The 26,253-nt window shown below is 40.0% G+C and overlaps 1 protein-coding gene across 12 annotated transcripts in view; it reads left to right on the top strand.

The window, feature by feature from the left end:
• Positions 1-22,209, top strand: part of STXBP4 (syntaxin binding protein 4) — a 76,261-nt gene extending 54,052 nt beyond the window's left edge. For 9 of the 12 annotated variants that reach the window (XM_056331682.1, XM_056331773.1, XM_056331867.1 and 6 more), the window contains 2 exons: positions 3,596-3,653; positions 19,219-22,209. In XM_056331682.1, the coding sequence (XP_056187657.1) occupies positions 3,596-3,653; positions 19,219-19,330 (170 nt within the window). In that variant the 3' untranslated portion in view covers positions 19,331-22,209. Of the gene's footprint in view, positions 1-3,595; positions 3,654-8,940; positions 8,973-10,776; positions 12,436-19,218 lie in introns of those variants that run through there. The other 3 variants (XM_056332129.1, XM_056332362.1, XM_056331954.1) reach the window with 3 other exon arrangements.
• The last annotated feature ends 4,044 nt before the right edge of the window (positions 22,210-26,253 follow it).

Genomic DNA, 26,253 nt, shown 5'->3' with positions numbered 1-26,253 from the left:
TTCTGTCTTGGAAACAGTAGGCAAAATCTTAAATGTCTGTTGCTTCACGCAAGTTTTTAGTGAGGGCTGATGCTTATCTTTCTACTTACTGCAGCCAGCTAAGTCGTTGTGTTTTTTCTTTGTCCTGCAAGCCTAAGGAAGTGATAAAGATCGATTAGATCCACACTGTATCAAGCAGCAGGAAAATTCTGTTTGCCTTAGGGTTTCATTGCCTTTCTGCTTTATATAATGTTAACTTTACAATAGTGGTTATCACAGCAGGCATCTTGCAGCTGAGGAGGCAAGCAGTCCCCAGGGATACTGCCTTGCTGCTCTGTGACCAGCTGCAAGGGTACTTACTGGTAGACATACAACAGCAAGTGGTTTGCTCTTTTTGGTTTTCGCATGGAATTACAGAAATCTCTTTTGCATTAACCCTAATTAAATGCATATACTCAGAACAAAATAATGGTAGGTTATAATGTATTTTGGCTAACATGCACTCTCAGGAGACTGTTTATTCTATTTGGGCAAATGGTGCTTTGGGCTGTATCCATTTCTTTTGCATGTGTAATTACATTTGCAGTTTTACCTCTTCTTTACCTTGCAAAAGGTAAATAATCACAAATACTTCAATGGCAAGAAGCCCTGTATATTCTGCTGATAAGAAATTATTTTTAAATATTGTAAATCTGTAATTCTTCAAAGATGATATATGCAGACAACTGCAACCAAGATATATTATTTATGAAGTTTCATCAAAGACTGTAGCAATTCACAGAAGAAATGATAAATATGTAGGCAACCTGAGACTGCCAGAGTTTATCTAGGCTAAATCCTGTGTCTTCCAGATTATATTTTTGACTGCTTGAGCTCCTTTACCTCCTGTTTACTCCAGGTGAGAGCTTTGCAGCCTTTCAAAGCAAGTACTAGGACAGGCAACAAATCTGACCCTGGAGGGTGTGAAAAAATAGAGCACTAGGAAGTAGATCAACTTATGAATGATTCATGGAGAAAGTGAGCTTGAAGGAAGTGAAGACGATGTCTAGGGAAATAGACGATGCAAAACATGAGAGCCGCCTGGCTACCATGGGAAATACCAAGAAATATAAGTACAAATCTAACCGTGAAGGAAAGGAGTAAAGGGAACAGCAGTGGAAAACTAGTGGAGAAAGATTAAAAATGTGGAAAATAAAGGCATTAAAAACCCTACAGATGTAGGTGGAACTTTGAGGCACGCAAAGAGTAGGTAGGTAGGATACACCATCTAATGCGTGTAAAGTCAAGGAGGCAAATAGTGCTTTGGAGATATCTCCAGGGCTTCATTTATAGATGATAAATGTGCTCAGTTTTTTTGAAAAGCATAGTCTTTTGTGGTTAAGAAAAAAATACAGAGCATCGGTTATGATTGCTACCTGCATCCTGTTCTTCATTTAGGGGTGAAAAAAAAGGCATCATTTTAATCACATTCCTAGTGAAAAATGTGTAATTATCATTGATGAATGAAACAGGTGATATAGGGGATCTGTGTGAGCGCAGAGCAGATGCTGACGTTCTATTCATAATTGAGCAAATCCGTTTGTCATTTATTTTGGATATGTGTTTGCATGCAGGAATGAGGAAAGGCCAGGGCAGACGGAAGCAACTGAAGGGTGAATGCTGTTGCCATTTAGATCATTAGAAAATATCCCTGTTAAATAAAGGTCCCATCTTTTGTGGGAGAGGAAGGAAGAACCAGTGATCGTGTCTAGCATAGTTAGAACTTAAAATACCCTTTTCTTCCTTCCCTCATGATGAAGTAAGAGCCTGAAAACTGTTACGCAGCAGCTACCTTGTATCTAAAGGGAAGTAGCTGTGGCTTATTCTCTCTGAAAGGTAGTAGGTGGCATGTTTTGAGGAACAGATTGTATAGATCTGTTCTGAACTGAAAATGGGAAGAAGCCTGAGATAAGTGACTAATACGGGGTAAAAGTGAAAGGGGAAAAAAAAGTTAATCCAATGGGCTTTTTGCTTTTCAAGCTGTAATAGACAGTAATGGTGCTGTTCTACAATTACCAATTCTCAAGTTCCCTTCCAGAATCCTGGAGTTCTGGTAGACTTGTTGCTCTTCCCTTGATGCCTGCAGGTATAATTACTTCTCAGATGGTTTGCACCTGCTTCAGCATGCCAAGTCATGATTCAGTAGCTGTAATCTTTATCTTTAAGAACTGAAGTTATCCCTTTCCATATTTTGAAGAAGTAAAGGACCACACTAGCGGCAAAGGTGTGATGATGAGAGAGAAGAAAATGAGCCTTTTAAGAAAGAAATTCCCCAAAAAATGTATGTGTGTGCACTCAGGGCATTCCTTGGTATGAAGTAGCTTTCAAAGATCATATGGTGCGTGCAGTCCAGCACATTTTCCAAATAAAAGTTTTATATCGAAAGCAGTCTCACAGATGGTTCTAATGAGCTGGTCTTTGCGATATACTGTGGCTTGAACAAAAATAGTTTAACTCCTAAGGCACTAACATTTTGAGGTGATTTTCAAGCTAAAGCACTTCCAGAACAATCTTCCATGCATATTTTACTTTTATATATATTTCTAGTCTCCAAAAAAGGGAAGTTTTTCAGGACCTTGCACTTTCCTTTATATACATTACAGTATAGTATCGCAAAACCATACATCAGGAGCATTTTTGCACATGACTGATGCTTCTTTCTTCAACACTTTTCAACCCTACAAACAGTTGGCTTTACTTTGAACAAATAGTAATTAAAAAGCTAAAGGTTTGCTATGAAAATTTTATTTTTAAAGTGGTGTAGCATAGTACCCAACATTACTCATCATTCTCATGGAGGGGCCTTTCAAACTAAGAACAAAGTCCAAGACTTTAGTTTTTAAGATTAGCGTGACTAGTAGTTACAAAAGGGGAAAAGAGCACAGTTTCTCAGTGCATGTAAAAATGGCACCCTTTCAGAATTATTTATTTTAATTTATGCTAAACATTGCAGTATTAAATACTTCAACTCCCGGAAACATTAGTGTAAATTACAAAATTAAGCAAAGTATTTAGTAAATCAACCTTTGTCAGGATACGCAGACACAGGTAAGTATCCATACAAATAGCTGTACATATTTTCTCTGAATCTGACTCTAAGCATCTTGGAGTTTGTGTCTAAATTCCCAAAGAATTACGTATAAACAGAGAAGCTGGTGATAAACCAAACAGCAGAGGATTTCATTCTGCCCAGACTTCTCCCTCATGTAGTTATTAGCCTCTGTAAAAACAGACCTTGGGGGACCACAGGCATGGGAAGTATTTTTGGTCACTTCATACAGGTGTAAATTATAATAAAAAAAGAGTTAACTGCAACTAATTTGACCACACTGTCAGCTTCTATAAAAGAAATGCTAGTAATAAAAGTATCATCAAATGGTTTATAGCTCTGTAACACAGCAAATATTTATTAAATTGTATTGTTTATCTTACCTGTTATGAAAAGAGTAAGAATTCATTTATAAGCTTTTTATGACATGGTTTGAAATTCCAGCACTCTAACTTACACCATTTCAAAACTACATTCTTTGTGTCACTTAAGCTTTGACAGATATCTTATTTCTTTATTTCATCTTAGGTCTGCCTTATGGATGGGAAGAAGCTTATACAGCAGATGGAATCAAATATTTTATCAAGTGAGTAGTTCTGTGGAAAACTGGGCCAGAGTTGATATAAAAGTACATCAAACACTTTTTTAAACCTAGAATTAATGGAAAATGAGTAAAATAACAAAAGCTGTTATATGTTTTATATACATCTTTATTACAACATCACTTGTTCTTTTCTGCTTTTTGTGACTTCACTGCCCAGAGGGTCCTAGAGGGCTTAGTCACAAATCCAATGAAAATCAGTGACAACTGTCCCTCTCAATCCTTCAGATGTCTTAGAAAATGCTAGTCCACATCACTGAGAACTTCCCCACTTACGTGTTTGACCCTATAATGGACCCAGGAGATAAGAAAAAAAATAATCTCGTCCCCTAAATAGTTTACAAGTATAAATATCTATTTTTTAAAATGTCTTTATATTTCAGGGAAGTGGAAAAATTCTTAGAATTCTTTTAGATTTTTAGAAGCTAATGGTGTGGTTTCACCTAAATCTAAAGTTACTGATGGGTTTTTTGATGTCATATCCTGCTCCGTTGTGTGGGAATAAGTTGTTGTGTTCCTGCAAGAGGGTGAACGAACAGGACTGAAAGTGTCTGGTTACATTTATAAAATGATCGAGAGATTTCCAATTGCCATTCCATTCATTTAGAAGAACTTTATACTTTTCATTTTATCCTCTAGACCTTTTTGTAATTTTTTTTAAAATTTCTACTCTAGACTTTACACACAGAGGATAAATGGAGGCTTACTAACTTGAGTATCACAGAATGTTGACGTTTTACAGCATCACTGGCCACAGGTTAAGCAACTTTTATTCCATTGATAATCCCACTGAAGCTGCAGCAGGTGCAACAGCCTTCTCTCATATTTTGCATACATACTACTTTTGTTCTTGATGTCTACCCCATGAAAATTACACCTACAGTTTCCATAGGGTTTACTTTCTGCATATTTGAGGGGTTGCCAAAGATAAAGGCATATTCTTCATATCCAGCTTCTTAGAAGTAGTTATATTAACTAATATGAATTCCACTGACAGGTGTTCAGGACAGATGTTGCAACAGTAAGCAGTTATGCACCCCCCCCAAAAAAAATACAGAAAAATAGGTTTGTGTCAGGAGTTACCTGTGGCTTTGTGGGGGATATTGCAAACAAATTCATTTTTCAAAACTTTCCGGCGACTAGAGGAAAGGTGACATTGATAAGATGTTACAATATAACAGTGTCCAAAGCGTAAAGAAAACCTCTACAAAGGCTTTAAAAGCAGTTAATCATTTGGAGATGTAATTGTCTGGGGAGGGGGAGGGGGGAAATTCCTTAGTGATCATTTTTCTGAAAGAATATAAGAAAAAAATGCAATGCAGATTGATTATTTACAAAAAGAAAAAAAGATTTTATTATTCTTTTAACCAAATCCAAAATATGGTTTATATCCGGCTAATGTCTTTCATGTAGAGAATGGAAAGCTTTTTTACAACAACATGCTTGATAAAAGCTATAGGAATTTATTGTATTCTGTAGGAAAGATTATTTTTTTCAATTGTATTCTCTGATTCGGGAGGAAAAATGCATGAAAAAAAAAGTAGCTCATGGTGAATGTCCCAGAAGCTTCAAGAAGTTATTTGTACAGTATGCTGTTGTTTTTTCCAGAATATAGGGAAAATTAATTCATATAAGGGGGTGGGGGTGGTGGTGGTGGGGTGTGTGTGTTACTCTTCTAAAAGATTGACAGAATTGGTGAAAAATATAATTCATCTTCATTCCATATATATCGTGAATCATCATTAATAGCAAGTTATTCTAGCTGCTAAGACTTGCATATTGTTTAAATCTTGTAAGGGCCACTGTTTTGCAGGTGGACTTCCACAGTCTCCTAAAAGACAGGAGGGGCAGCAAATAATTCTTTGCAGTGAAATAAAATTACTTTTATACCCAACTCTTATAAAAATCACGTAAATAACAGTGAAGTTTATGTATTAGCTAGCCAAGAAAAGCAGTGACTTTTTTTTTTTCAAGCATACTGCTCTGTTGTCCTTGACTCACCCCGTGGTGCCTCGAGCTAGATGTATTAAAGCAGACATGTTTTCTTCTGCAGAGCTTTCCAAACACACCATATATGATCCTGCATTCCAGCTGTAATCAAAGGGTGGCTTTCCTTTTCAGGCAGATGTAGGTTACTATATGGGATTTATACCAAAAAAAATTGTAGAAAAATAACTTAGGAAATGAAAGTGAACTCAAAGCCGGTTTCATAGCCATGGAAATAAATACAAGAACAACTATTAAAATAGAGCACTGTTCCTGTCTGTTGACACGGGGAGCCATTATAGGACAGTTGCAAAGTTAAGGAGGATGCTGGATTCTGTTGTGTAATTGGAAACTGAACTTGAGGACAGTATTACCTAGCAATAAAGGCAAGTAAAATTTAGAAACTGAGTAGAAGAAATCTCACATTCTTGAAGTATTCCCCCCCCCTCCTTTTTTTTTTCCCTGGTTTTGTTACTGTGCTGCTCATACAAAAGTATTTATCTTGACAACTCAGCAGAAAGCTAGATTTGCTGAATATGGACAAGAAATGTCGAAGTTCTGTACTTGGCTGCTGAACTATTGCTGCTGTGACAGTAAGATGCATATTAGCAACAGTAGAATCTCAGCTAGTTAGGTGGTGGAAGCCCAATTTGCACAAAGCATCAGATGTTTTGCATGTTACCTGCACTTGCTGAAACTACAGATTTGAATCCATTAGTTCACATGAAGCTTTTTCAGGAATTTTTGCGTTGATCTTTGATTGTTAATGACTTGTGAATGTTCTTCCCTTTAATTACAAGTGATAGTGTCCCAGGTTTTCCATCATTGTTACCTTCTGTGTAATCTGTCCTGTAAAGTTCTACATGTCAGTCTTTATGTGGCAGGCAAGGAAAATCTGTCTTTTAATTGCAGAGACGGGTAGGAGATCACCTTTCATGACCATTGTCTAAAAACTTCTGTTCTGAATGAAGCCACCACGCTGAAGTAGTGTTAAGAGCTCTAGATGCAGTTCATTAGAATGGAATTAATGAGCATTGCAATAAGACATCGTGGTAATTAGTATTCATTTTAACTGTTTCCTTATTTTGCTTTCATCACTGTTTCCAAATGCCTTTACAGAGTGTAAGCCGGGTTTTTTGCATGCTTGAAAACTCATACCTCGTACTACACTTTGTGACGTGTATGAAGTCAGAGAAAGTTAACTATTTAGAGCAAGGAGCAGGGGTTGCACAAGTCCCTTGTTCCTGACATTGAATGGTAGAGATTTCAAGATGAAAACGCTACCCAACATTGAAAATACCCCTTTCTAGAAGGAACTTCACTAGAGGTGCACCTTATCAACTGATCCTTTTCAGTGGGATTTAATCTTAATTGTTTAAAGGGGGATTAGCAGAATAGTTGATACTTTGCAGCCCTGGTACTATTAGTGTAACCTTCTTGTTCTCTTTGGCTGTGAATTTCAGTCCTTTCATTAGTGTTTAGAACCGCCAAAGCCATGAGGGGCTTAAGAGTGTTTCAGTGTTTCAGCACTAGCCCACTTCCATGTATACAAACAGAAAAACATAATTCCCAAAGTGTAGCCACAATTAAACTGATCTTGTATGTGAATTGTCAGTTTTCATACTGTGCAGTTAGGCTGTGAGGCTATATAGAAGCTGCAGTGGCTCTGTTGAAATCCACAGCAGTTTTACAAGATGTTGAGGACAATCTAATATTATTTTAATTAGTAGTTGCCTTCAGTTCCAACAGGCTTTATTGGGCCATCAAGTAGCTGAGTCCATAAATCTATATGTTATAAATCTAATGCAGTAAACACCCCAGAATGGAATCTTAATAGCACATAAGCTTGAGACAGCTTGCTGAGAAATTTCCATAAATATCTCTGAAGGGGGTGTAGCAGTATGAAGTGCATGAGAAATCAGAGTTTAAAAGAAGCAAACCAGCTGGCTTGTGTTACACACTAAAGTAAAACCCACTTATGTGAATAACTGACATGAATAAAACATTTACATGGCTATATTTCTAAGGGGCTGAACAGCTCCCTTTACCTACCAGGGAAAGCTGTATCTTGTCCATGAATCCTCACCTTAAAACAATTTTTGAAACGGTCTCTTTTATTCAGGAAATCATTTCAGTCTCAGTAAATTATTTCCAATCAACCAGGTTGCTAAGATCAGTCACAAAGTACTGGCAGGTGTGAGAAAACTACCTTTTAGACTGCTGGTGTGTCATAAACTCACAGGGTTTTGTGCTAGGCATTAAGGTCATGTGTATAGGTTTACCGTGAAATAGCAAATAGTAATGTAAGGGTCTCTGAGTTACATCTCAGTATGCATTGGGAAAAAAGCAAAATCAAGTGTCTTACTAATATAATATAATACAATTTAATATAATAAATAAAAATTAATAGTTACCAGCACGAAAATCACATCAGTAGACTCAAAGGTAGGGACAAGCTTCATTGCTGCTATAACGGTGCTTTCCTCCTGCTGGAGAGTAATGGTTGAATTTGGCCCCAGGTATGTTTTAAGATAACCTGGTATACTTTCAAGTAGTGGAGAGGGCAAGCAGTATTTTATTTTGCATGTAGCAGTACAATCAGTCATTCATACATAAGACCAGATTCATGCCCCATCAGTTAATGTGTAAGAGGAATGTGTTACTGGTGCCTGGTTTCCGCACTGGTCTACATTTGGTGTCACTGTCCATATCAGCCAGCTTGGTCGAGTTCAGATTCTGACCTCGTTTGCCCAAAGTGACAATTCAGTAGCCCAGTAGGGTTTTCAGCAGTCCATTGCAGTTCTGAAATCACAGAATAAAATCATAGCGAGGTCTAGATCGGAAGGGATGTCTGGAGGTCATCTCGTTTAACCATCTGTTGAAGAGTAAGTTATCCAGAGCCCTGTCAAACCAAGTCTTGAATTTTTCCAGTGAGGGAGATTCTGCCACCTATCTGGGCACCCTATTCCAATGTTTAGCTGTTCTCACAGTGAAGAATATTTTTTTTAATCTAGACAGAATTTCCCCATAAGCAACTTGTGCCCATCGCTTCTTTTCTGTTGCCATACATCTTTTTGAGCAAAGTGCTGTTCTTCAGAACTACCTTTCTAGGTATTGAAAGACTTTTTTGACACCCATCCCCCTGAGCTTTTTCTTCTCTAGGCTGACTAAACACAATTCCTTTAACATTTCTTCATATGCCAAGTTCTCCAACCCTCTAATCATCTTGGTGACCCTCCACTGAACCTTCTCCATTTTTTTCCATTGTCTGTCTTGAACTTGGAAGACCAGTGTATTGAAGAGACCCCACATAATAAGGTAAAAAAGTTTCATATTAATTAATTTTACTTATTAGATGATTAAAGCTATTCTGTTGTAAGAAATTCAATTACTGATTTTCTAATAGAAATTCCTGTCCCAAATTGACATTTTGTCTGTAAATTGCAGAAACAAAGGGGCCAATGAGCCCCCATAAAGTATCACCTACACCCAGATGTGTATGTATGCGCTTACCAGTCAGCTGGGAGGCATTAGGATGGGAAAAGTTTTGTAAGTAAAAGAAAGGCCGTCTTGTTCACTTTTAAAGCTAGTCATGTGGCTGGTTTTGCCCAGGCTTCATTCAGGTGTAACACTGAACGAGGTTACTAAGTGCTGTCACCACTATTAAAACTAAATTTCACTTTTGTTGTGTGCTTTGGCATTAAAAGTCCTCATGGTAGTCACAGCACTGCAGCAGTGGGAACAGAAAGTGTATTCTGTCATTGAACAGATTTTGTGAATTAGTAACATCTGGGTTTGATTTTAAAATAGGAGAAAGTGTCTGTGCATAACGGCTCTGCCAGTGCAGTGTCATATATGCTAATTAATTAATGGTTATACACTGGTGGTTTAGAATCACATAGGAACAGTATAATAAACCCATAGCTGGGACACTTAATTTTTTTCCCAGAAAACCCATTATAGTTAATCTCTTCCATCCTCCCACTGTGTTCACCTTTAACATATGGCAGCTCTGTATCATGAGACTGGCACCTAAATTTAGGTAGGGCCTTGCTATTCTCCCTCCCACTCCCACCCACTCCTTGCATATGTATACAGTTTGTAAGGACCAGCTGTGAATTTTGCCCCTGTAAACACACTTTTTCTAGCATTTTAATAGGACTAGGTTCCAACTATTCCGCATTAACTGTTATTTTCCTCAAGAACGTTTATCTTAAATTTTCCTGAAAGACAAGTAAAAGTTCCCAAGTATTTTAAACTTTGGAGATCTTTTCCTTTAGATGTATTAGGGGCTGTGATGTTTTCTATCTTATGACAAGAGGGAAACAGTAATATATGCTTTAGGGTTGTCTTTCAGCAGTTCATCTCAGAATCAGAAGTTTCACATGGAAGCATTCTGTGCTTCAGAGTGACAAGGTTGGCAATGAAGATATCATTGGTAGATACAGAATTTAGTTCATGTTAAGTAGGAGCCTAAAGTCAGTACTTGTAAAATACAGATTAATAAAAACCACACGTAATGTGTTCTGGTAGCTTTTGAAATAATACCTAACAGATCAGGCTTCCACTTTGAAAGCCAACACATCGTACTTAACATAATTTGTAACATTCTGTTTTGTTTGGGTTTGCTTGGGAAGCAAATTAATCGTCATTAATTTTACTGAAAGTTGGGCATTCGCAGAAACTGTTTATGATTTTATGACTGAACTAAGAATAGCAAAGCATGTGTGATAGATGAAGAACTTCTGTAGTATAAACATTGATGATTTATAGCACTAGAGCTAAAGGTATCATCATAGAAGGAAAATAAATCACGGTTGATTTTACTTAGTGCATGCTCAATTGAAAAAAACAAAGCTGTTCCTTTGATAAGCTGTTCCTTTGACTTTACACTTTCCACTGCATTACAAAAGAAGGACCCAAAACCCAACATAGCAGGGTGTGTTATGCTTTGCTTTTGATGTCCCATTCCAGTATATACTAGTACGTTACAATATAGTAGCTATCTGCAGGTTGTCTAAGTAGTGGTTGGAGTGGCCCTTCCTAGCAAAAACCAAGTTCAATGAAATTCAAATCAGAGCAGAGCTGATCTAAAAGGAAACTTCTGTATGTTCCACTCAAGTTGCAGTGAGTTCAGAACAGCAAACTAAGAAAAACCCTGATCTGCTGGATGGAGCGTGTGGTTGCACCCCCCCAGGCCTGACTCCGGCACCAGCTCGGTTCCCCACTCCCTGTGCGGTGGAAGGCAAGTTGGTTGCACCAAAATTTTCATTTATCAAAATCACCATCGTAGGTGTCCTCATCTTAATAACTTTTTGTGAGTGTGAATGGGTATTTTGAGACATGGAGCACTCTTTTCATGGAGTTAAAAGGAAGATGCAATGACTTTGCATCTCTTAAAATTGGACCTTTCCTATTTTACATGTGACTCAAAAATAGAGGTTGCTTTTGAAAATGTTTCCTTTTCCCTGTCATCGTGAAGTCCTCCTACCTGAAAATAGAGGAAAGAATAATTATATAGTCACAAGAAGTTGCAAATATTTAAATAAAGCTCAGCACTAACCATGTGCTTTTTAACGTATAACAATCCAAAGCGCTCTGCATCCGTCAGCTCAGCATCGGTTCAAACACTTTCAGACATAACCATATGGATTTGGGTAATCCTGACATATTTCTTCTGGGGTTTTGGATAACCAACCTGAGACATCTCAGAACTTTTATTTGCACGGTGTTAATGCCTGCCATCTGAAGTGTCTGACTCTGTGCTGTGTCTCAAGTTGGTCACTAGGCATAAATATATCCAGAAGTAATAGTCCTCTTTGAAAATTGCACCCCCTTGTTCTTCCTTCACAGCCACTTGCATGATGGAAGATTTCTTATTGAAAGGCACAGCAATGATTTCGTGTAAGACATTTTCCTAAGTAAAAATTCATGAAGACTACAGAGGGCCGGGATCAGATGAAAATTCCAAATAATTTCTAAGGTTTAAAAATAGTTATTGCCAGAGATTTGGGTTGTAGAGAATTCAGTTTCTCTGATTTTCACTGAAATCATTTTGCATGAGTATAAGGAAAATAATCTCAGATGTAAAACTAGGAAACTTGGCATTGGATTTTATGATAACATGAGCTTGTAATACAAGAATGTTAAAACCTTAAGCTGCTTTTGGTTGAGCAATCTCTTTTCCTGAGAGGTTGTTTGTTGTTTAATATCAAGAACCAAAATGGAGAAACATTCTTTCAACTTCCACAGGTACTGTGTGCTGTCTGGGTTCTGGCCTGTCATATGAGGCAGCTGTTAAAATTTCTTCTGTGAGAAAATACGTGAAGCTAAATGATTTTTTTTTTTGCTCTTGACCTACCAATCCCACTGAAATCAGTGTGCTGATTTTTGTTACTTCTGCCAGGTAATTCTACTCTCACAGTGATGTGACCAAAGCTCTAATTCTCACCTCTCTAGTGACTTCTGTGAGTAGGACTGGAAATGTGAAAGTTCCAACTCCTGCTAAGTTTTCCTTTGTAAGGGCAGGATTTGGCACTTGTGGAGTAAGCCGTGTACACCGCTGCCCTACACCACCAGTCGTCCTGCTACGCCCTGGGTTTCGGGAAAGCCGTCGGCAGCAGAATGCTGTGCAGCAAGGGTGTTCCAGTATGTGCTTCATCTGAAGCCATCACTCCAGCTTTGATTCGGTTTAGTACGTGTGTAGCTTAAACATAAGCCTTGAGCATGCTCTGATGCAAATAAACTGCACCACAATGTATATGGTGTTCACTTTGAGACACAGGATTGTGAGTTTGTATTAAACCAGCACTTTGAGAGGAATTGCAGTTGGCTAGTACCGGGGTGAGAGAGATTTCAGGTAGTGCTTTAAAACTGTGAAAAGTTTGCATATCCTGTCACTCAAACCTTTGGGCTTATTCAGCCTTGGCTGAGATCCTACTGTTATTACTGTTTTTATTTTAGATTGGGCCATTTGTTTATTGTTGACAATTTTCAGTGATATAGCACACTGTTTGGCTATATAAATCTTCCCAGTGATAGCTGCCTTCTGAAATTGCTCATAGATTTTTCATAGTAGACAAGTGTTTAATCGGTTTAATCAAGGAATAAATAGCGAGACTGTCTTCTGGGTTTTCACTTTATATCCCTCAATCTTTAATTAATACTCAGGCAAAATCTATGATCCCTGAGGGAAAGACAAGAAACATTTATGTTGCCTTAGGACACAGCTCCGTGAGGTGACAAGTGCTCTCAATCTTATTACAGCCAATAGAAGTTAAGGTCACTGCCATTCGCCAGGAGCTGCCCAGCATCTCCTGGGGTACTATTACATGCTCTGTGTGGCTTTTGAAATGTTGCCTTGAAAGAGGGTACCGTCTTAAACCCATTTTAACCGAAGGAGGAAAGGGAAAAAAAGGAACATTTAGTTTAAGATAATCTGATTTTGATAAATATAATACAAAAACCCTTCCCAAACTGCCTATAGGTTCCATGTCTGGAAAAACTGTCTTCCCTAGATGCTCTCAGGATTGACTGATTATAGACTTGCATCAGCATCACTCAGATGTTTTATTTTGTTCTGATTGCTTATCTACTAAATCAAAATCCTTTAGTTATTCCTTGCAGATCCTCCCAGCATTTGCTCTTCAAAATAGCAAGTGTTTTCTGTTGCTTGACTTGGTTATCCCCATACAGGATTTCACTTCTGCTTTCCAGCAAGTGGCGTTGTCAAAGAGGGCACCAAACATGACAGATACCAGGACTGGCTCTGCCCGTGCGTGCTGGCTCGGTGAGCTTGTTTCACGGTCAAACATTGGAGTCGAAGAAACAAAAACTCAATAACACGTTTAAATTCGTAACGGGTAAAGTGTTAAAAGCACTGGCTCTTGAAAGCTGAGAAATAGTTCTGCTCCCAAAAATCATGCAATCCTAAATAAAATCAGGAGTGCATTCACAAAGCATCAGGTGCAGCACAGTAACTACACGTTATATTCAATCTGATTGTAAAACAGTTTAGAAACAGTGTCAGTGGAGATTTGAGGGCAACAGCATTAGCCTGCTTCCAGCGTTTTCACCATCCTGTGTCCCAAGGCTTGCTGTATAGTATTTCTCTAAATTCCACAGCCATGGGAGGGGGCTTGGCTGTAAGCAGGAGGTCTGCTGTTCCCGTGATCGCCCTCAGGACAGCTCTGTGGTACCTCCTAGATGCTCCATTGCCACCTGCTGGCATGAGGAAGGGTAATTCTGTCTCATCCCACCAAAACATGAAGGTCTTCAAGGTGCCTGGTGCAAGCTAGGACTACTCCATTTTTGTGCAGGATCTATTTTTGATGGTATTTTTTCTTACTGTGCTGTGTTTCAGAAGGTGCATAAGGAATGCTGATCATGGCCCAAGAGACTTGCCTTAGGAAGTTAGAGAAGTGTGAGGAAAATAGAGGTGGAAGAGCTGGGTGCCTCGTCAAAGGCGTAAGATTTGGGACAGTAGGTTTTTAAGAGAAGAAGGATCCTTGCGAAGCAAAAGGCTGTTCCAGGCAGAAGGGGAGCAGAAACAGGAAGACGCAGCACCAAAGAACAAAGTAATGAAAACGAACCTTGCAAAGCTGTGTGTAGTCCAGCAAAGAGCTACACAGATGGAGTCGGTGCAAGGGCAAGCAGGGAAGACGTTACAACCTCTAGATGAAGGATTAAGTTTCAGGATCTTCACTCAGTGGCATTGTTCTTTATTCTCCTGTTGCTCTGGGCCTCGTTAGCCTCCAAACCACCGCTGCGTGGGGGCCTGCATACTTGTGTACCAGAGGAACGTGGGGCCTCTAGAACTTCCCACTGGGATATGCGTGTAAGTCTAAAAACTCAAAAGCACGGTGTGGAATACGTTTCTGAGTAGTACACAGTATGACCCCTTCCAGCCCGTTGCACCTACATCTAGCAGTGCCATTAGTGGGTTTTTAATGATTATTTCCATAACAGCAGTGGAAGTGCTAAAGGGTAAAGCTTTGGGAGCGTGGGGTTCCCGTGTCCCAGCCTCGCGGCTGTCGGCACTGCTGCCCGGTGACCGTGGCTTTGCAAAAACGTTCAGTCGTGCACGGATCGGTAAAAGCTCCATCAAGCATCAGTACTCTTCAGCTGAGCGTTACAGCGTTTTAAAGGGCTAGCGAAGGGTGGGAACTCAAAACGTGACATAAGAAAGATTACAAGTTTAGCAAAATTGCTACGGTAGATTATGTGTATTTAGGTACTGGGGCATGTTCATTTAGGGAGGAAAATAGCTACCTTGGTGTTTGTGTTGTTTCGTGTGAGCAGAGTTCTGCTTTCACTTTCATCTTCAGTACTGCTCAATCTGGTAGAGAAGCACAGGGTTCATATGAGGCCAGAATTTGGCTTTCCAGGTTCAGATACAGCTAAGTCCTATTTGGCCCTTAACGAGTATGGTCCCTACTCATTATGAAGGTTTGACTGATTAACTCTTTACGGCTGCATCTTGTCTCCTGAAGAGATCTCAGGCAAATGGGTCTTGTGCAAGATTGCTCCTTTTAAAGCTAAGTCACCCTGGTGCACTGGAAGAATCCGGCCAGGTGGTGTAATGTTGTCCCACGTCAAAAGGGAAAAGAAAAAAGCCACTTAAAAGAAGAGTGCGTGACTGCTTTGCAGGTCAGCATCCTGCAGAGTGACATACAGCAGTTGTGTTGTCTGCAGGACGCTTCATGATTCCTTGTTGGGCTCCAGAGTTTGGTCCTAGTTGGAGAATACAATTTAAGGTGAAAAGCAGGTCTTGACAATGCTCAAAATCTAACAAAGGTGCAGACGGTTTTTTTTCCATTAGTTTTTCTTTGCATTATTCTTTTCTTAAAAGTCTGTCTTAAGCTCTCATTTTAAAAGAAATACTTTTCCGTGCAAAGAAGAGCCATAAGGAGGGTAATTAGAATGGTATTTCAAATAATTTGCTACCATTCCTTTGCCAAAAAATAAATCCCTGTATTCTCATGTTTTGTTTTTCCAAGCTCTAAAATTTGTCCTGCAATTTACTAATGTTAAAAAGACAGAATAAGCTACTGACATATTTCCAGATGAAATGTTTCTGTTTTCTGACAATAAATTTGGCTACCCTCCGATAGCAATGACTTGTTTGAAAACCTAAAAATCTTTAAATATTGTTAATTGCTCTGTAAATGTGAAATTAATCTTTTGAGCAGGAACATTCGCAAATGGAAAACATTTTACATTTAGAACTTGTAATGCTGGCTTTCCAAACATTACTTTAATATTCAAAACAGTTTCATCAATTAAGCAAAACCTAGAGGTAGGTTTGGATTCCCTCTCACTTTTATTGCTGGCCCTAACACACAAATCAGAGAGGATGTATTTCTAATACAAGAATGTTCTGCAAACCAGTAAATCTGGGATTATCTCTTCGAACTGATTATGTCAAAGCTCTTTAGCCACAGCACTTTTGGAGAGCTAAAAATAAATAGCAGGGGGGTTTACACATTTATTCTGTACCTAAATAATCTGCGCGTATTGTGTGTGTCTGTCTACAATGTGAGACGTGGTATCTGGACTTAAATGTTTATTTATAAGAGTTCTTTTCCTAGTAAGGATTTTGGCAAAGGTTTTAAAACAATCTGTCCTAGCAGAAGCATTCATGGGACAGTGTCTAGTGCAAGTTTAAAAGACCTGAGTTCAAATCAGAAGCATTTACAGCAGATTGACAGAGCAAAATTTGGCCCCAAATATTTTGAAAATGGATGGAAACTAGTTCAGTTCTTTCTCACCAGTGATTTAACAACGTTATGCCATGGAATACAGAAAATTGTAATCCTGATGTCAATGCCACAATTCTGCACTATTAAATGTCTGGAGAGTTTTAGCATTTAATTTGTAAGAGAACAAAATCAAGTTCTTACAGCAGTTAGCAGGAAGTTAGGCATGCTATCATTTGCCTCCTGGTCCTAAATTATGTAGGAAGAAAATCTTCTGAATAATAAACACTTAACAAACACTTTAGTTGGTTACATCGAAGACATGTGAATGCTTTTCCACGTAACTCCTCTACTCGTGTGCACTTCCTCCCATTTCACAGGATCGATACTGCATGCTCGTGAGAAAATAGAGCTAAGGATTTAGGTGCACAGCAGGTCAAGGCATGCTGCAAGTCAAATGGGAAAAATAATTTTTTTTTTAAATAATTTTTTTCTTATTTAAATGCAGTAATGGATTGTTGAGAAATGGCTTGATAAAAGCAGGCAATATAAACACTTAAAATAGTACTGCAGGCAGTAAATCTTGCATTGGCAGAGCTGGAATGGATGGAATCCAGTTCATTCGGCTCCCATGATTCCGCAGGTACTGGAAGGAATTCTGTGGCGTTATGCTGATAAATGAAATCACGTGCAGGACTTTAATTTAGAGTGCTATCTTCTGTATTAAGCCATATTAACAAAAGTTTTATTGGAAAAAAAAAGAATTATTTCCTGACAGTATAGAAAATATTGCAGAAAAATACAGCAAAGATATTTTCCTTAGTATATTTACAAATATGTATTCATAATGGAAATATGAAGACGTATTTCCCTATGTTGTAGAATAATGGGAATTTCTTGATTAGATATTATTCACAAACATCTTATAAAACATTGTTAAAAGGACTCTCTTCATGTTGGCTATCATCTCACTTTCTAAAGTTAAACTTTGGAAACCTTTGGGAAGTATCTGTCATTCCTAGTAAAAATGGTACATTGACTTTCTTAGAACGAAATGATGACTGAACTTGCGAGCGGTCAGTATCTGCTGTGTTGTATTTTCTGTAGCTACTGTTGTTCGGTTGCACTTCTGTTTTAACTGCTGTGAAACTGACCTCTACAGCTCCAGTAAGGTTGTGCACATTTTTGTAATATACTCCTGAAGGAATGGAGTCCATCCAGTGCTGCTCTGACCTGAAAAGCACTTAGGATTTTTTTCTGGGTTTTTTTTTTTTTTACACATAACTGGAGCTTTCGGATTGGTTTGGTTTTTAAGGGTAAGAACTGAGGATAATGGCCTTTATCTTCCACATTTTGTTTTTCTTGCTTGGTCCTCACCTCACAAAGGTGTTGCTTCAGTTGAAATAGTGGCTAAATTCACAGGTTACCAGTCCAGGGAGACGTTAATCTACTCATGCAGCTCACGATGTGATTTACAGTAGTATCATACTTGCCTCTTAAACAGTGGTGGTGTCTATCATACCTAACGTATTCTGAGCTCAGGGTACTTGGGTGAAAGGTGTGAATACAAGGTAAGATCATAGCAGGATCATGTTGACTGGAACAGTGGTCCCCCTACCCACAACTTGGTGTAGCGGAATATTGACTCAAATTCCTACTTGAACGTATCAGTTTCCATAATCAGATATTCAAGAGAGTACTGAAGACAGAAAGACAAAATCCGTTTTCACTTGAATACATAAATCTAGAGTGGTTCCATATTTAATTATGTTTATATAATATATTTAAACTAACGCACCTGAAAGGGGAGTGTAGGCATGGGCTTTAGGTGCACTGTATGTTAGAATTTGTGAGAACAGCTGTTGTCTTTTACAGTGTGTATTATACGTGCAATATTTTTCAGCTAGTTCTTGTAATGAACTTATATTACAGAACTAATCTTTGCACTGACTTGACTATAAAAACTGTGAATTTATTAGCGAGATTTTTTTAAGTGAAAAGAAGCTATTTCCTTTCCCAAGCACACGTTATTCCAGAAGGGCGAAGAGGCTGTGCCGTGCCCACACACAGTATGGCTAGCATGCATACTACCAAGCATAAGGTGTGCAGCGTTCTCACCCGCAAACAGTCAGCCTATTCCATTTATCTGTCCTTACTGCGCCCTTGATCAGGTTCTTTCCATTCATATAGAAGCTCACCCAAAACTATAAAGCAGCTTAGGCTGCATGTCAGATGTAGGGTTTAAGCCTTAAAAAGTAGAACTGACTCCCTCCTATTACCTGTGTAAAGGCTGCGGAAGCACGTCCAGATTTTGGTCTGGAGGACGTGAGAAGAACATCCTTTTTTGGACTTGCTCGTCTGCCTTATTCTGCAAGAAGAGGAGTGACTTAATGAGGCTGGGATATTAGCTCGTGTTCTGACAAACCAAGTGTATTTCTACGATGTGATTCCACTTTTGGTGGTCAGCTTCCCCTTGACCACTGTGCCCCAGGCTTTAACTGGTACGATGGCAATGTTCGTACCTTGGTAGCGTGTTGGAGTTGTGTAAGCCTTTGCTAGTCCGGGCTGTACACTGTTGCTGGGTTAATTTCCAACAGCTCCATTAACTAACAGGAAATGTCACCGGTCTAGACCAGAAGTCTCTTAGAAAAGCATTCTCTCGAATGTATTGGCAAATGGGACCCTCAGTCCAGGTTCTGGCACCCAGAAGACTCCACACTTTGTAAAAATCTCATAGTTTAAAGTGAATTCCGTATTTGAAAGTGGTGCAATGATCATTACAACTCCAGACTCCCAGCTGGTATTTCTTGTTTGGAGATTGGCAAACCTCTTTTGGGTTGCTAATGGCATTTCTTGTTTCTTTTTAGCCATGTAACACAGACAACGTCATGGATCCATCCTGTGACAAGCGCCCTAAGCTTGCTTTGCTCTGAGGATGATGATGATGGAATAAGAGAGCTTCCTGGGTCCAAGAGCTGAGGACATCTGTTGACAGATAGTAGTTTGTCTAGTTTCAGCACGTTAGTGAGAAGATGCACACTTTTTAATCTACGTAGTTTCTAGTCTAATGCAATAGTACCTGGTGACGTTTCTCCCCTTGAAGTCAGAGGAGGTTCTGCCGTTGTTTGGTTGGGTTTGTTGATGCAAGCGCTGCTCCCTTCAGTTCTTCATCTGTCCCAGTTTGGTGTGCAGGGATCGGTCTTCTCTTAGGGCCCAATCCTCTCTGCTCATGACCTCTCTACTGGCGTAACTGTCCTGACCTGAAGTGGAATTTTCACAGCTATGACCAGCCTGAGAGTTAAGATGGGACCATCGGTTGTGATTTCACATGGGAGGTTCCAGCTGATGGCTGACTGCAAGATGCAAGGTGAGCTGTGTTTGGGGTTTTTAACCAGTGCTAGTGAGTATAATGTAGATGCCTTTTCTTTAACTACTGAAAATCTGGAAATCCAGCAATTTATTACAAGTATTGAAGCCCTGATGACTTTTAAAACAAATACTTACCAAGACTGATGGTTGGGCTTTAGAAAAATGAGTCTTTGATAAGTTGTCAAGTAAAAAGAAACAGTTTTGGTAGAGGACACCATACTCTTGTCAACAATATGAGGCAAGAATGAAAATTATTCTACTTTTGTACTCTGCTAAACCGATACATACTTGCATCAAATACTTCAGTGGAAGCTGTGAAGTTTCAAGTACAATGAAACCTGTGAAACCACCTCCAGGATCAGCAGAAATCAGTCACCTCCTCAAAGTTGGTCTTTAAGTAGAACAAAATCATTTTGTACACATTGGTGATGATTTAAAGAGGATAAAGAAAATGATAGGGAGTGCTAGTGCAAGCTAATGAACAGGTTTCACTGTACCTCAATAGAACAGGATATTTTAAATCTCATATTCACAGCACAGTGTATGATGTCAGCTTTGTCAAATACATGACTCTATGCTACGGTTTTTCTGGAGGCTCCTTATATAATGTGTGTGTATGTATATGATATATAGTAGGTGTTGACTAATGAATGAAAGACCTGAAATGTCGCAGAAGCGCTGATGAATACGCCGAAGAAAACTCTCTCTGACCTTCAGCCCAAGGAGAATGGGACTGTAACAGTGTGAGGGAGGCACAGGCTGCAATCTGCATTTTCCTGAGCCACGCACTGAAGGGCTTCAGAACCTCCCTGGAAAGGTTCAGGCACACCTCTGCCCTCCCGCTCACCTCTGCTGGCCGACGCAAAGGAATGAGGCTGTGCAGTCACATTTTTTGAGGTCAGTCTTCTGCAGGTGTGGCATGGATTTAAAAATCCTTGTACCCTGAGGAATGGATGTGAAGACCAGACTTGCAGTTCAGGTGCCTATGCCAGACTCTGTCCGGAGCATTACAGAGCTGTGCCAGGTCAGGCACACTGTAGCTGTTGATCCTTTTGAATCAAAAATAATATACTTTTTTTTAACGATCCTAATCAAGTCTCTTCGTTGAAGCAGCGCAGCAAGCTACTGCATTTGGCCTGTAAGCTGCAGAGCAGATCACCAAATGGTCTTGCTGGAGGAGCAAAGCGCAGTTCGCAAAAGTTTTTTTGCAGGCTTTGCTGGAAGTAGATGTCAGGATATATTGAATAAGCAAATAGGAAAAAATTGTTTTGTACTTTTAACTAGGTCAGAACCAAATTATCTGTGAATCTACACAGGTGGTGTGGATTAGGAAGAAGAGCTTGCTCAGCAGACCCACAGTAACTTTTATTTCTAAGAAAACTTCTCATAGCAATAACACAGAAATGCTTTAGCTGTATTTTCTCCAGTGGCTCCTACGTGCCTCACAGCCTGAAGGGACAGAGCTTGTGCTTCACTTTCAGGGCTGGACACTCAAGAAGCATTTTTATTGAAATCCCTTTTCTGAAAATGGCACAGACTCATGACCCATAGAGGATATATATGGTTCTGAATTCCTTGCGGTATTTGCTGTAGCTGTAGTAGCCATTTGGATGCTTTATGACAGGCGCTTGCAGTTCATACTTCCGTGATACCCGATTGCATATAGATTCCAGTTTTCCAGTTCTGTTCAAGAGCGCTTTGAGTCTCCACTTGACCCTCGCAGTCTGGATTTATTCTGCTAGCGGCGTTGGAACAGCTAGCTGGGTGTTTCTCATAGGAGAAGCTATTTAAGGACAGAGACTATGGATCAGGCAGGCTGCATGAGCAGAAACTTGATGGAGAGCAATTTAAAGCTGTCCTGGTAGATCAGCTGGAGGAGGACAGCTCTGCACATACTGCCGGCCCTTCCCGGGGAGCTGGCCGCGATCCCTGGCCTCGAGCGTGCGACGCGCAGCTGCTGTGCACGAGAGGGGGAGAAATCGAGACAAAATGCTGGCGATCTGCCTGCGCTGCTTACTGTCTCCACCCACGGACGGGAACGTTTCAGAAACTTGGAGACTCTTTCTCCCTCTCTCTTATAAATTTGCCTAGAAATTAAAGCCGTTAGAAATAGATCTCTGCATCTCTCTAGCTTCTTCTCCGGTAAGCGTTACCTCTTCAGGTAATCCGCTAGTTCAAATGTTCCGTTACTGAGACTACATTTTCATACCTACAATCTCCAAATGTTCTAATCTATTTTTGTACACTGGCATACTTGTTTCCTAGGTTATTTCTCTCTATCTCCCCTTGTTTCTTCCTTTCTGTGAAAAAGTTTGTGAAATTATTTTGATTAAGCTGAACTGTGTATATTGAGAAAATAGTTCTAGGATAACTTAAAAGTAGTTTGTAAAAAGCAGTTGTCAAAATATGCAACACTGTAAACAGCAACTTTTCATTTTTATTCCAGAATAAAAAGTGGAAAAGAAATGAAAGTGCCTGTTATATCTTTTAAAATAATAAAACTACAGCTTTATGAGGGAATGGCCACAGAGGCATAAATGATTCCTGTACCCCTATTTATTTTCTGTGTAAAGGTGACATTGTGAAAAATACTGTTCTGCTACACACTGGTGTTAATCTTTACGTGAATACTTGCAGCCCAACTGCCCTTCAAATACCACAAATATTCCAGTAAATTTAAAATTCCACGTTCTCCCATCAAAGCAAATAGCTTAACACAAATACCTTCACAGGCATATAAGGTACTGAGCTTCGCAGGTGCTAAATAACTTCCTTGTAACACTACTCAGTGTCTCTGTAAATTAGATGATCCTTTCATCAACCCCACCAGATAAATAGAAGCACACATACATATGTGAGCTGGCCATTCCATAAGCATCACTTAAATATTCACATCGTAGTCAGGTGTACGTGCTGGCAGGTGCACATACGTATGGAAAAGCTACAGATATTATGTAAGCAAATACATAAAGCCTCTATAGATTTTTTTATGATCAGTCTGGTGGAGGAAAGCAACAGTTGCTATTTGCACACAGGCATTTGATGCAAAGGGGAGCACCTTGGACACAACCTTACAGCACTAAATCTGTTCTGACACCGATTTCATTTGGAGCCCTGAGGACTCACACGGGTGTGCAGTGGTGCCAGGCTCCGTACAGAGAATTTCACTGTCATTCTCAAGTAGTTTTATTCTCAAAGGATGATCCTACTCAGCCTCCATCTAGAAAGCTCCCTGTTTAATACCATCCCCTTTAAAACCACAACCGATGCAGACTGCCGTTCATTCCTCTTTGTACTCAAAATACATTTGTGGTGGTGGAAATCTCTTGTGTACTTCAGAGTACAGATTTCAGTGATAGAAAGTACTTCTGAAATTAAACAGTACAAATCACTTCTTCATCTACTTGGGCTATGCGTGTTACTGAATCAGCTCACGCTTACTTTCGAGAGCTGTTGTAGGTATGTGATGGGGCAGAACCCCAATGGTCAGCCAAGGGGAGAGAGAGAATAAATCCCAATTTTCCTGCTCTGACATAAAACTTCTCAGAATTACCAAAACCCAACTTTTAAAGGAAGCTAAAAAAGCAAATCAGGCTTGCTACAATTCCTGTGCAGTTTTCTGTGGAGCCTGTATTTATGCTCCCCGTGGTTGTAGCTCAAGGACCAGAAGCCAATGGTCCCCTGCCTAGGAATCACTCGGAGGCTTTAGCCTCTACTGAAGACCAAGGAATAAGAAATTACTTACACTAAAATAAGAAGTGCAATAGAATAGGAGTGATTCCTGTAACTTGGCCTTTTAACTAGCTGGTTTACTGCAGAATATATTTGCTACATGGGCGTTATCTGTTGGGTGGCTTCGTCTGCTCCTCAGAAGGCGTTCGAGCTGCTGGAGCACCCGCTGGCAGAGGGAGCCGGGGTTTGCCGCTGGTGCTTTGCTGGGGGAGGCAGATCCGACAAACCAGAGTCCTGGAGACAGGTTCGGCCAAGCAGAATGTGTGGCGCACGTCGGTCTGTCCAACATACATAATGTACACCCCAACGTACGTAACGTACACCCCAACGCACGTAACGTACACCGCAGCGTACGTAACATACACCAGCTATTTAAACGCTTCTCGTGACAGGCTGCTTTGTGAAGCCAAAAGAAACGGTTTGGGCAATTCTTTAAGTCTGTTTCTGACACACAGGAGGGTGTCTGTTGGCATTGAGTTAAGGCAAGGAAAATCCTTTAAGGAAAAAGGTCGTGGCTGTGGAAGAGCTCAGGCTGTGCAGGACTAGGCTCTCCCGAAGCTCCGGAAACGCCGCTGTGCCGTGGCCTGCCAGGTCTTTGCTGGGAGCTGATGGGATTCCTAACACCCAGCTCAAGAAATTCACTGAGCCAGAAAGGTTAATGCGTACTCTAAACCAACATTCAGTGGCCTTTTTGCAAATATTGCCCCGAGTGACTTGTGTCTGGCTCTGCCTTAGGCCGGCTCAGGAGCCCGTGTTCGCTCGGCACTCCTGGTCCTCACGCGCCGTCCGCGCTGCCCCGCTCCAGGGAGCCCCGCTCCAGGGAGCCCCACCTGCGGCAGGGAGCGCAGCCCCGCCGGCTCCCACAGACACCCGTCAGCTCCGGCTTTGTGGCCAGCTTTGCAAAGATGTTTAGCAGCTTAAACGTGTTGATGGAGTTAATGGGAATTAGGCACCTAACCTACTTAGATGCTGCTATAAATGCTGCTAGGCATGTTTAGGTACCTAAATACCTTAGTAAATCTCTCCCCTTACTGCTTGCAATGATAGCGTACCAAAAATCAAATACCAATGGATAAAGCCTAACCTTTGTCCTCTGTAACCAGCTTTGCCTTTCCCTGGGGATTGTTTTCCTGTCATACTAAAAATACCAGCCATCTCACAGCTTGTACCATCCAGATCCTGTTGATATCTTTTGGTTGTTTGATTATTTTTTGCTCATCCTACATTTTTTCCCCCAAACAGTGGCTGATGTCGCCATGGATTTAATAAGTTGATATGTTCATATCACTCTTTACAGGTAAGTTATTTTATTACAAGATAATAGTATTGAATTCTCTTCCCACAAAGATGCAATGAGTTTTGTGTCATTCATCGTTAAGTCGTACCATTCAAAAAAATTGAATGGGCCAAAATCTGTTGCAAATAGAGCCTCATGTTTCCAAATGTGAGGATGGGATGTTGAAATCTAATAACCAGTAATGATTCTGTCCCCGTGGTACAGTATCTGGGCTAAACCCAAACTGGTTAAATTTAAAGAGACTAGATGAAAAAAAATCTTTATCCCTCCTGCTCCCAGTTACGTTTTGGGAGGTTAGTGTGTCCCCTGCAAGTTCTGTCCCTGAAGCCCTAAGGCCATATTTGATCTGATGTGTATGGTAAGGGTCACCATTTACAACTTCCAGGATTAGCTGAGCTTAAACATGTATAGGGTTAACTCCTGTCTGAGGGTATTTTCTTGCGTTAGAGCATATGTATCTTCTAGGTTCTGCTATTCTCAGCGTAACAGAAAGGACAAAGCTCTGTTTAGTAGTTACAGTGGCGCTCAAGACTCACAGAATTTAGTCCAGCACCTTTTCCAAAACATCCATAAGCTATATTCTTCCTTCAAGTTATGAAAGATACCGATGAATAGAGATACTGAACTGCAACTATACGATGCCCTATGATTCACTGTGGGCTGCAAACAGGGAGTTTGCTGAAATGATCCCTCGTCTTGACAAGGAAGAATCCATTTTCTCAAGACTCATTATGGGGGATACCGGTTTGATTCCCAGGCTTCTTGACTCAAAGCAAACCGTGAAAGATCGGTAGTTTTGTCACTGCTTTGAATAAGTCACGGTTTCACCCTGACCCCCAAAAGCCACACATGGATCCAAAATGTCTTAATCTCTTTTAAGTACCCTGCTCTTCAGCTATTAGGCAGTCAATATTTCTGTATGGCTCAATTATTATTGTCATCAAGAACAATCCTTGCTCTTGTACATGAAGAGAACTTATTAAAAAGTATGATTAAAATGGAAAAAGAAATAAAATTATGTTTGCAGCCTAAAATAAAATATAACCACAGTAGCGCTGATACGGGAAAGAGAAAGGATCTTAGGAAAGGCAAAGCATTGGGGTTCCTTCTAACGTTTTCATTTTCACTGGAAAGGCTGGTAATGCATCACCATTCCTTTCCAACTCCAATGGGCTGAGAAAAGCAGGAACACGGAGCTCTCCAGGGATGGCGACACTTTCTGTCCCCAAGCAGCAGGCTTTTTCATCTCCAGTCTGTGCCATTGAGGACCCTAATGGTAGATACTGTAATTAGTCACCACGGGGGTTACATGTTCCGAGTGAAAGACAACTGTACGTAATTGATGTCATGGCACGAGCAGGAGCAGAGAAGCCCATTAAGAAAGCTGCCTGTCACTCTCACAACATTATTCCTTCAAATTAAATGCAAAAGTGTTGTAAATAATTAAGATACAGAGGAACAGGAAACAGGACGCCAACAGTGTTGAAGTGTGACTGTCTTGTTA

The sequence above is a fragment of the Falco biarmicus genome, chromosome 1 (assembly GCF_023638135.1).
Source record: "Falco biarmicus isolate bFalBia1 chromosome 1, bFalBia1.pri, whole genome shotgun sequence".
NCBI lineage: Eukaryota > Metazoa > Chordata > Aves > Falconiformes > Falconidae > Falco > Falco biarmicus.
This window is presented reverse-complemented; position numbering and strand designations above follow the sequence as displayed.